Source organism: Abramis brama (genome assembly GCF_963993115.1).
Source record: "Abramis brama genome assembly, chromosome: 16".
Classification (NCBI taxonomy): domain Eukaryota; kingdom Metazoa; phylum Chordata; class Actinopteri; order Cypriniformes; family Leuciscidae; genus Abramis; species Abramis brama.
Window position 1 is genome coordinate 7904021 of NC_139978.1, and position 12208 is coordinate 7916228.

Sequence of the window (12208 nt, forward strand, 5' to 3'; positions counted from 1 at the left end):
CCGTTGGCTCTGCCTAGCTCCAGGTCTCCGTAATCACCATTGGCTCTACCCAGCTTCAAGTATCCTTCGACACGGATGGTCCTGCCCAGCCTCCCTCTCCCTCCTCCTCTGCCTCTCCCTCCAGTTCCTAGGCCATGCCTCCACTGTCTCCCTTCAGCCCCTCGGCTCCTCCTTCTGTGGTTCCGCCCAGCTGCTCGGATCCACCTTGGGCTTCCCAGACATCAGTTCCACCTTGGTCCAGTTACGCCTCAAGCCTCTGAGCCCCGGACTTCATCTCAGCCCTCCGACCCATCGGCTCCACTTTGGTCTGTCATCCCTCAGGTTCAACCGGGGTCTTTCGTCCTCCTGGCTCTCCTTGGTCTTTTGTCACTCTGGTTCAGACTTGCATCTCCTGCTGTGCCTCAACCCTTCACCCTTCTGGCTTAGCTAGGCTCCTCCTTCCCTCCGGTTCCACCATTATCCTTTGGCCAAGCCCACGCCGCCACCTCAGTAATGCACACCTGAGGCTCCACATTGGCCCCCCAGGTCTTCAGCTTTACCCTGGGTCCACGTCTCCTTGATTACTCCTGGGTCTCTTATCACAACTTCACCTCAGTCGGGGCTCCTGGATCCATCTTGGCTCCTCCCTCCATCAGTATTGCCATGGGCCTTCATCCTGGCTCTGCTCTGGGTCATCCTCTGGCTCCTCCCATCTCTGCCCTAGCTCCTCCCTCTATAATCTCCACCTTGGCTTTTCCTTCTGCCAGCTCATCCAAGGTCTCATCCTTCGGTTCCTCGCCCATCTCCAGAACCCCTCCCTCCTTCCTGTTGGGGTGTAAGGTCATAGTCAGATTCACTTTAGTTTAGTTTTCATGGTTTTCCCTGTTTCTGTTGGCCTAATTTTCATTTCTAGTTTTTTGCCATAGTTTCTAATTAAAGTTCCGCACCTGTTTCTTGTCCCTTTAATGATCATCTCTGTGTATTTAAGCCCTCAGATCTTTCTGTTCATGGTTTGGTGTTGAGGTCGACCGATATGGGTTTTTTCAGGCCGATGCTGATGCCGATCTTTTGAAATCCGGGTCGGCCGATGGCCGATTAATGCTGCCGATTTATTTTGGCCGATATTTGGCCGATTATGTGCTTGTTTTTAACCTCTATTTGAAAGATAAAATGTAACACAAATAATTACTTAAGATAGACAAGATTTCTCAACAAAAACATTTATTGAACACTTGACCAATCTGCACTTGTACAAAAGACAAAAAGACCTTGAGATATGTTTGGTAATTGTACCTGAATGAATTGAAAATTTATTTGCTACATTTCAGATTAATATATTTGTTTTCCTTAAATTTTTAATTAACAGTAACTTAAACACTTTGCAGTTTGAATGATGTCTTGTATAAACAAAATGATGGTGTATGTTTTTATGTTTCCACTGTTCGATCGCATCTGCGCCTCACACACACACACACAAATATAAGTCAACACTTTGCGACTTTAAACACACGCGACTTTTCGATTGCGCCCCCTCTCTCCCACACACACCATATTCCAGCATTGCAATCTTTACATCGCAGCCTGCTTCAGAGCTAAAAGGTGGAGCTACAGATTAGGTGTCCCTAAAGAACCCGCGTATAACAGTAGTTCCGCATTACATTAATTAATTTGCACACAAGTTTTATTTATTTTTATACCATGTATTCTCCGTGTAAATTTATACACCGAACCGTGACGCCCGTACCGTTTCGGTTCAATACGAATACATGTACCGTTCCACCCCTAGTCTACAGTGAAATACAGTCACACATTACACTGTTTGGCCAGCATTTTAACAGTGTTTAATCCAGCTACTAGCTAACGGTATGCTAAAGTTAACTGCTGACTAGCGTCACGTTTCTAACGTCCGTTTTCAGCACTGGGTCTGTCTGTAGCTACCCAACACTAGCGACGACGCTAGCAAAGCAAAGCCAGTCTATAGTCAGTCTCCTTTACTATAGTGCGTTGGTCACTTTTTTATTACTTATTTCTCTGCATTGAGTGACAACCCTCTCAAATATAACACACAAAACAGAACAAATAAAAGTCCCAGATTCTCTGTCTGTAATTGCAAAATTCTTGCTTACTTATTGTGACATGATAGCAACCCTTCTGGTGTGCTAATGCAACCTCAACTACGCTATCAATATCCAAAGTAGCCGAATGTCATGTCGCCTATTCGTATTTTTTCTCGAAGCTGGCAGTAACATATCAAAAGGTTTTAATTAAATATAAAGGAGTTTTCTCCAAGGAACTTAGCTCCTTCCTTAGGCACTGGATGAGGTCTGCTCACTCTGCTGGAAAATTACTCTAGGCACAGCGCGACGAACACGTGTTCCACAACAACAACAACACTAGGCTGCCCACAGATGCGCCCGCCTAATAATCGGCTTGATATGCTGGATATTGGCAGATGCCGATTATGTTAAAAAATGCATAAAATCGGCCGATTAATCGTCCGACCGATTAATCGGTCGACCCCTAGTTTGGTGTCATTATCGTCAATGAGTATGTTTACATAAAAAACCTAACTTAGATCAAACTGACCTGACCCATTTTAGACCGGTCTCCCATCTTTCATTCATGTCTAAAATTTTAGAAAAAGTAGTGTTTAATCAATTACATGTATATTTAGAACAGAGTAATATTGGTGAAGTTTACCAGTCTGGTTTTAAGAAGCATCATTCCACAGAGACTGCCCTTGTAAAAGTGTTTAATGATTTGCTGATGACAGTGGATGCTGGTGATTCAGCAGTGTTAGTTTTATTAGACTTAACTGCGGCTTTTGACACTATAGATCACACAGTAATGCTTTCACGGCTAGAGGAATATGTGGGAATTCAGGGGAGGGCCCTAGATTGGTTTAAGTCTTACTTGACTGCCAGAACCATGGCAGTGAGACTGGGCCCGTATACATCGAGATCGACATCACTTAAATGTGGTGTGCCACAAGGCTCTATCCTGGCCCCTACGCTTTTTTCTCTTTATATGCTCCCATTAGGAGACATTTTTAAGAAGTACGACATCACATTTCATTGTTATGCAGATGACTTGCAAATATATTTACCGTTACAAAATGGAAATAATGTGCAATCTCTAATGTCTTGCCTGTCCGATCTTAAATCATGGCTTGCTTGTAATTTTTTATACCTCAATGAAAAAAAGACAGAAGTTGTAGTGTTTGGCCCTAGAGGAACCAAAGGCGCAGCGGAGTTAAATTTCGGATCACTGTCATTATATGTGAAAGATCGTGTTAAAAACTTGGGTGTTTATATTGATAGTGCACTGAAATTGAATGCACAGGTAAATTATGTGGTCAAGTCAAGTTTTTTTCACTTGAGAAATTTGGCTAAAATGAAATCATGTTTGACACATAAGAGCCTTGAAATTGCAATACATGCTCTTATATCCTCGAGACTTGACTATTGCAATTCTTTATATAAGGGTATTAGTCAAGCATCTATTCAGCGGCTGCAAAAGGTACAAAATGCTGCAGCGAGATTATTAACTAACACTAAAAAACGTGAACACATCACACCGTCCTTGGTCCGTTTACATTGGCTCCCTGTACAATACAGAATTGATTTTAAACTCCTTTTATTAGTGTATAAATCTCTTCACGGCCTTGCACCGACTTATTTATCAGATTTGTTAATAGGGTACAAGACAGGTAGAACCTTGAGATCATCAACTCAAAACTTGTTAAAAGTTCCGAGGACCAAGTTAAGCCAGAAAGGGGATCGTGCCTTTGGGGTAGTTGCTCCAAAACTTTGGAATAGCTTACCATCACATGTTAGGGACGCTGATTCTGTACATGTTTTTAAAGTACAACTTAAGACACACCTGTTTGAAATGGCCTATTCATCTATTTGATGATAATGATTATTACTATATATATTTCTTTTTTTTTTTAATCAGCTTGTTTAAATATTGTTGTATTGTTTTATTGAGATGGTGTAAAGCACATTGGTCAACATGTGTTGTTTGAATGGTGCTATACAAATAAAAGTGACATTGACATTGACATTGACATGCACCCTCATAATGTGATTATTAACCCAATACTTTGATCAAACTAATGAGATTAAGCTCATAATCGCATTAAACTATGTGGCGTATGCTGATTTTAATCATAATGAACAGGCATGTAAACACCTTAATCACATTATTACCGCTCTGACCAAAGTGCGCATGTGCTCGGACATAGACGGATGCTGTGTGTTGTTCTCACAAAGTCATGAATGAATTCTTTGTCACTATTCTAAAATGATTTCTTCTTAAAAACTAAAACTCTGTCAACACAACTTGCTGCACAGTCTTTGCTCCGTATCTTCATCCAGATGGAGCAAAGAACGTGACGGCAGCATAGGCAAACCCAGCATTGTGATGTTCAGCACGGCGCTGAATAATATCCAGTACATCCATAAAAATTTATTTTGAATTTGATGCGAGTAGATTAAAACAATGGCCGGTAACATGCATACTTTATGCCTATCTCAGTGTGGTATAACCATACTCGATAGCGTTCTGTTTATTATAAGGATGCACTGCAGTTTAACTGTCTGCCATTTTAAATGCTAAGAATTATTAAAACTATAATTATCGTTATTGTTGTAGTTATCATCGTTGCTGTGAACAGAAACAAAGCGGAATGTATACAGTGCTTAAGGATATCTTGCAACTTGAATATCTTTCAAAGATTTGTTGCCATGAACCTTGCACATTGAACTGCAAACTAGGAGCTGTTCAGCCTCAAAATCAGCCTGTGAGCTTGTAAACCAAACTGTTTCCCGACAGTTTAAAGCCTGTGCGCGCTGACTCACAGACATTATGTAAGGCCAGTCGATCAGACGGAGTATACATCAGCTGATCAATGAGTGTTCTGTGAGTGCTCATGATCTATGACTTAAGGTTTTGTAGTGTTGTTAACACCAGTCCACAGTCAACAAGCAGATAAATGCACTCAAGGCTAGATGTTTGAAGAGTTTTATATGTCTATTAATCTCTCTCTCTCTCTCTCTCTCTCTCTCTCTCTCTCTCTCTCTCTCTCTCTCTCTCTCTTATGTCTGACTGTTGACATGATGTTTTTGCATTGAAAAACATTTCACTTGTAACATTTAATTTGTAATGTCTCACTCTTGCAGGGCAGATGTCAGCAAATTTAAGTTCGAAGGGAAAACATTCTATGTGATTGGTGTGCAGAGAGAGGTAGGATATATTATCTTGTAAACTGTTTTTCTTTTAAAGCTCACGTTCATTGTAGTCATATGGTTCATAATGCATTTACCCACCATGCAACACCAATTTACTTTGACTTAAAACCATTCTGGCTTTTTTTTTTTATGCAGTGCATTACATCATGAGGATGTTATAAACACAATCTTATGTTATCTTACATTCATTTATGACCTTAGGTAAACTCACTCACATTGTCTTTTATATATTTATTAACATTCCCATGTCCCTATTCTTCATTATACATAGTATACATAACTACATTTATACATAATAAAACATATCAAATGGCTCTTTCACCTCAACATTTTCACACAGATTTCCGATTAGTACAGATTTAAGGCCCATTCACACCAAGGATAATAATTATAAGGATAACTATAAGTATAAAATTTAAACAAAATCATTGTAATTATATAATAATAGAACCCAAAACACATCTATAACGATAACTGCACAGAGGAACAATATCATTGAAATAACTTTCAGAACAATTTTTTCCCCTTAGCTGATGAATAATAAAAAGCCAATCAGAATTCATCAGACTTTAAAAAACTTGAGCATTTAAAGTGGCTGACGACGTAACTACAGCATGCACTGATAATAAACCGAATATAAGCGGCTGTTGGTGTGGCCACTAATATAGTTATTATTATCATCCTTGGTGGAACGGGCCTTTATTCAGCTTCCTGTGCCTATCATTCTGTTTGTGTCACGCTTTAAATCTAGTTTTACATGTGCTTCTGTCTTCTTTTCTCTGTGTGAACTTTTCCATTGCTGGTGAGTAAACATATACATCATGGCCATTGATTAACTTATTAATTATTATTATACAGCCTTACAGTTCCTCACCCACATATCTGTCCTGATTTTAATCAGACTTTAGTTGTAGTGCCCAACATAGAGTATTCATAAGAATTTCATGAGCAACACTGTCAATCAGAAATGCACAATTGTGAAAAACATCATAATTATCAAGTATTTCACTGGATTTTCTAATTAAAATTGTTGTGGAATGTGGAATAATGGAATATTTTTTTAATGAAATTTAAGCAATGATACTGTCCACAATTCAGAATAATCTCATAGAATTAGTTATGTTAATGAAAAATAATCAAAAATAATTCCTAAAAGCTTTTTTTTAAGGGATAAATAAAAAAAATTATCATATGTTTATAGATATTATAAACTGAATATTACAGTGGTACGTGTTTTATTATATCCTTATAATCCTTATCCATTAAAACTGCAAAAGTTATTAGGCCCTTGAGTCAAAAAGATTGAAAACCATTTGTTTAAAAGTATTACATATTTGCTTGGTTGCTTCTGAAGTTATGCATATTATATGATGGGTATGAAACTAAAGTGTTGTTCGATGTCTAGACCTTTGTGTGTTAATTCTGTACACCATGTCACCTGTCTGGTTCACACATGCAAGTCTGAAAGTTTCTGGGTTGATACTGTATGTGTGAACAGTAAGAACCATTGTATGCTGGAAGTTTGCTCCTATCTGCATGTTCACACACACTCGAACAGATGTGTATGTGTGTGTGTGTGTGTGTTTACTTATACTGGACATGTGACTGTGTTTCACACAAGCACACGTCTGTCTGTGATATGCACTATTCCACTCAGAAGTGTTGGAGTGCAGACTGTTCACTATCCTAAGAGGTTGAGCAATGGCTGACCTGTTCTGCTACTCAAATCTCACAGAATGATTTCTGTTTTATTGCTCATACTTAGAGACAGGCATTTAACCAGACCTTAAAGACTTCGTCCAGCACTGATATGAATAATACCTGTGGCTTATTGAGTAGATTTGTTTTGATTGTGGACAATAAAGTTAGTAAAAAATCACATAGACTTACATTGTAATATTATAACATAATATTACAACATGTAATATTACACTGAATATTATAAAGACTAGGGGTGAACGTCTTGGTTACGTATATATCTCTCGTTCCCTGAGGAGGGAACGGAGACGTTACGTCTGTGATTGACGAATGGGGTTTCGCTTAGAAGCCTATCACCTTCGAGTTTTAGAAAACGAGCCAATGGCATGGAAAATGCCTTGGGTCTGCGGAATTTGCATGTCGCGACTCCGCCCCACCACGTGGGTATAAAAGGAGGAGCGGTGGCAATTTCGCATTATGTTTCCTCGCTGAGGAGCCGAGACTGAACTGAGGCAATTCCTGCGGTACAGCGGTTGTGGCAGAGGGACGTAGGAGGAACGAGGGAAATAGCACGGACGAAGGGCTAGGCTTAACGCAAGAATACCAAGGTACACTGGGTAACATATCCCAGGAGGAACATGTAACACAATGCCTACCCATAGGGAGGACTTAGAATACACATATGACCCGAGTATGGGATGCATATGGAGGCTCAGAGGTGTCCAGCCCGCATGGTGGAATGTTTCAACCTCGAGAGAGAGAAGGAAAACATGAGCTCAAAGGCGGCTGACCATGGAAATACACGTGTGGGGGTCACCAAGTGGGGGAACCATGCACATGGAACACCTAGCCAATCACGAGGGCTGAGCAACAGGGCAGCACTCTGGTGACACCGATGACACCGAACGGGTCCTATTACCGGCCACTGGTGACAAGTACATGAGAGGACACTGGCTACACTCGGAGATTATAGAATCTTGTGAATGTGTTAGATGTCGCCCAGCCTGCAGCTCTGCAGATGTCTGTCAGGGAGGTGCCATGCGCTAGAGCCCAAGAGGAAGCCACACTCCTAGTGGAGTGAGCCTTCACACCAAGGGGGCATGGTCAACCTTGCATCTGGTAAGCCAAGGTCGATCGCTGCAAACCAATCCAAAAGAAGAACACATTCGAAAATGCATTTCGCTGTCAACATCCAAGGAAGCCTGTGAAGGGATCAGTTCAGGATGCGCAGGTCCAGGATTGTCCGTAACCCATCGATTTTCTTTGGTACAATGAAGTAGGGGCTGTAGAAGCTGGACTTCATTTCGGTTGGAGGGACAGTCTCGATCACACCCTTCGCCAGTAGGGTGGTGACCTCCGTACGCATTACAGGGGCATTGCCACCGACCATGGTGTAGCGGACTCCCTGGAAGCGGGGAGGAGACCGTGCAAACTGAATCGCATAGCCGAGCCTGATGGTTCTCACGACCCAGCGGGACAGGTTGGGAAGCTCAAACCAAGCTCCCAAAAACTGTACCAGCGGGGTCATGCGAACCTCAGACGTACCCTCGATGGGGCAGCGAGGCGGAATAACCGGCGTGGAAGTGGGAGGCATAGCGTCCCGGTGTGGGGGTACGGTCCTGACAGAGGAGGCCAGGGAAGGACGAGCCTTCCACGGGGCCTGCTCTTCCAAGGGTCTGGCAACAAAGGGGGACGAGAGTGGCGAGGCTCGTGAGCGGCGCACACTGTCATCTGAGACCTCTGATGGCTCAGAGATGGATGTGTAAGGTTCTTTCTTTACCCACATTAAGGTGGGGGGCTAGCAGCGGGGAGTGGAGAACAAAAGATTCAAAAGATTCTCGAGGGCACCCTCCTGCGGCTCCGGTGGAGGGCCGGGGGAAGGAGTGGTCCTGCTACCATCTCCTGGAAAGAACTGAGTGCCATCTCTGAGCAGCCCGTCTCAGGGGCGCCGCTTAGCCTGGCATTTAGCGGGCTGCAGGGCCGGAGCGGCCTGTGGTGCCTTCCTGCGGCTACCTCCACGGCACGGCCCAGATGAAGGCTGCTGCTGGGGCCGGGTGGGAGGGGCGGGAGCCGCAGGAGGGTGCCCTCGGCGGTGAGCAGGGTGAGGATTCTGGGCCAATGGCTGGGTGGAGGCAGCAGCAGGCTGTTGGGGCAGAATATGCTTTATAGCCTCAGCCTACTTCTGGGTGGTCAAGAACTGTTGGGCGAAGTCCTCGACCACGCCGCCGAAGAGGCCAGCCTGGGATATGGGAGAGTCAAGGAAATGGGTTCAATCGGCGTCTCTCATATCAGATAGGTTGGGCCAAAGGTGTCTCTCCTGGACCACATTCATAGACATCACCTGGCCCAGGGAGTGTGCGGTCCCCTTCGTCACCCAGAGAGCGAGGTCGGTGGCGGCACGCAGCTCATCAAAGAGCCCTTGGTCAGTCCTGCCCTCGTGCTTGTCCCTGAGCATCTGTGCCTGGTAAACCTGCAGGATGGCCATGGCATGCAAAGAGGCAGCAGCCTGCCCCACAGCTCTATAGGATTTTCGCGATGAGAGTTGACGAAAACCTACAGGCTTTGGAGGGGTTCTTTGGGTCACCACGAGAAAAAGCGCTCTGAGGACACAGCTGCATCGCAACAGAGTGTTCAACTGGGGGAACCCCAGTGTACCCTTTGGACGCGGCCCCATCAAGGGGAGGAAAGGCGGAGAAGGTCGCCGAGCGATCGCGGGAAGACAGTGGAGACTTCCAGGACCTTGTGACCTCCTCATGCACCTCTGGGAAGAAAGGTATTGGGGGTGGGTTCCACTCGAGCCCGATGCTCGCGGCTGCCCGGGAAAGCATGGCTGTCAACTCGGGATCTGACTCGGACAATGCTGGCATGCCTCTCACTCCGGAGGACGCCCGCGGGTTTCGGCATGCAAGAGGGTCCCTCATGTCACCCTGTCCACCAGCCAAAGTACCACCTTTTGAAGAGGGGGTAGATCGGGGTGTGGATGAGGGGACTCTCACTCTAGTGAGGCCATTGAGAACCCCCGCAATGAGAACATGATTCATCCACAAAAGCTGCCTTAGCGTGATCGATGCCCAAACACGCAAGGCAGTGATTGTGCCCATCAAACTGAGAAACAGTCCGACCACAACCAGAAGTGTACCACGCGCAAGCTCTTTTGTGAGAGGGAAAACTCTGCAGAGTGCTGAAGCGACCAGGGATAAGCACATGACTGGCAGATCACTGCACAGATCAGCAGGCAATGTGAACTCGCTGGAATTCACCATCCAACAGATCTCAGAATGGCTTGTAGGAGTGAAGATTACTCTTGGCTCCGAAGCAAAAACATAATGCGAGATTGCCACCGCTCCTTTTATACCCATGCAGTGAGGCGGCATGCAAATTCCGCAAACCCAAGCCATTTTCCATGCCATTGTCTCGTTTTCTAAATCTCAAAGGTGATAGGCTTCTAAGTGAAACCCCATTCGTCATTCACTGATGTAACTCGTAGTGTTATATATTATGCAACCACCTAGAGTATCCTAGCATTGTGTTTAACGTTTATAATTAATTAGTTTTTATGGTTACACTTTGGTATACACTATGGTACTTTAAGGTGTTTTTGTTAGACTGTAATTATACATTTAAGTACTGAGTATTATTCCAAAAATACCTCCAAACATTTCCTGGATTCCTCCTGGATTCCTCCTGGAATCCACATGTACCGGATGTGGCCCGGATTTGGGCAGACACTGTATTGTTTTCTGGGAAGGTCCTTTTCATTTTAATAAATTATTAATGTGTGTAGCCTAACTGTCGCCTCTGGCTTGCTTAGTTGGGGACACTTAATATTCAACATTAAGTGAACTGAACTGGATGAACTGAACTGAACTGAACTGGATTACGACATTACTGTTTTTCTGCTGAACTGCTAACTAATTTTACAATTGATATTCTTTACAACTTAACTGAATCAACACTGAACTGACCTCAGCTGAACAATGACACTATTTATTTTTTAGATGACTTGACTTGACAAAACAAAACAGGATATATATATATATATATATATATATATATATATATAGGATATATAGGATATATATATACACAAAAGCAAACAATGGGACTATTTGAGACACAGGTGTAATAATCAGAAACAAAGGAAACTAACAAGGCTATGTGTATTAACAAGACTAAACTGCAAGGAAACACAAGAAACAGGCACATAAATGAAAACACAACATAACCCTGAAAGTAACGTATAATTAATCAATTAACAAGTTTTTATTTTTACAATTTTTACAGTCTTTTTTACGGAAGCTCTGAACCACAACGTAAAAAAAAAAAAAAATCCCTAAACATTTTTTTTACAAAAAATTACGAGAATAAAGTCGAAATATTTTGAGAATAAAGTCGTAATATTTTGAGAATAAAGTCAAAATTACGAGAATACAGTCTTCCGTAGAATTCTTTTTTTGAACAATGAAGAACAATGATTTGTCTTCTCACAGGTTTTTCATTGCAATGTAAAAATGTGGGCTATCCACATTTCCACATCTTATTGTTACGTGCAGGTGAGGTGGATATAATCACAGCTGTATTAAATGTATTGATCAAAAACCAAAACAAAGACGATAACCCAGGATAATAGGAACAAACACAACAGCTTTACAAACAGTGGCAAAGACAATACTGGACGAAAACTTGGGTTACGCTTTAGTTGCACTTTATTTCCACTTTGCAACTACATGCCAACTAACTCTCATTAGAGTATTAATAGACTGTTAGGTTAGGGTTAGTAGAATAAGTTGACATGTAGTTGCAAAGTTACTTATAGTCAGTAGAATGTCTGTTTGGGGAGCATCAAAATGAAGTCAAGTCAAGTCGCATTTATTTATATAGCGCTTTTTACGATACAGATTGTTTCAAAGCAGCTTTACAGAGATAACAGGAAAATAATGCAACAAAGTTTGTTTCTAGAAGAAAATAACAGAACAGAACAGAAAATAAAGTTACCATCAAAATAAAGTGTTACCAAAACTAGAATCAAACTGATGACTTAATAAATAAAAGGAAATACAAGGAGGGGGAGGTGAATATAATCGGTAACCATTGTAACAAATGAGTGGCGGGAAACATATGAAAAAGAAGGAAACAGGAACAAAAACACAGGAAACAAGAAAAAGCAAACTCAGAGTCCATGAAAAATCAACATAACCCTAACACATATATATCTATAAAGATGTATTAAAATTAATCAGCTATTAGAAATTAAATTAAACATGAAAAAATAACAATTT

The 12208-nt window shown here is 42.2% G+C and overlaps 1 protein-coding gene across 1 annotated transcript in view; it reads left to right on the top strand.

Annotated features, from left to right (window-relative positions):
* Positions 1 to 12208, top strand: part of frmd3 (FERM domain containing 3) — a 74426-nt gene that overhangs the window by 29227 nt on the left and 32991 nt on the right. Inside the window, exon 9 of the mRNA XM_084087815.1 lies at positions 5163 to 5226. Coding sequence (XP_083943941.1) covers positions 5163 to 5226 — 64 coding nt within the window. The remainder of the gene's footprint in view (positions 1 to 5162; positions 5227 to 12208) is intronic.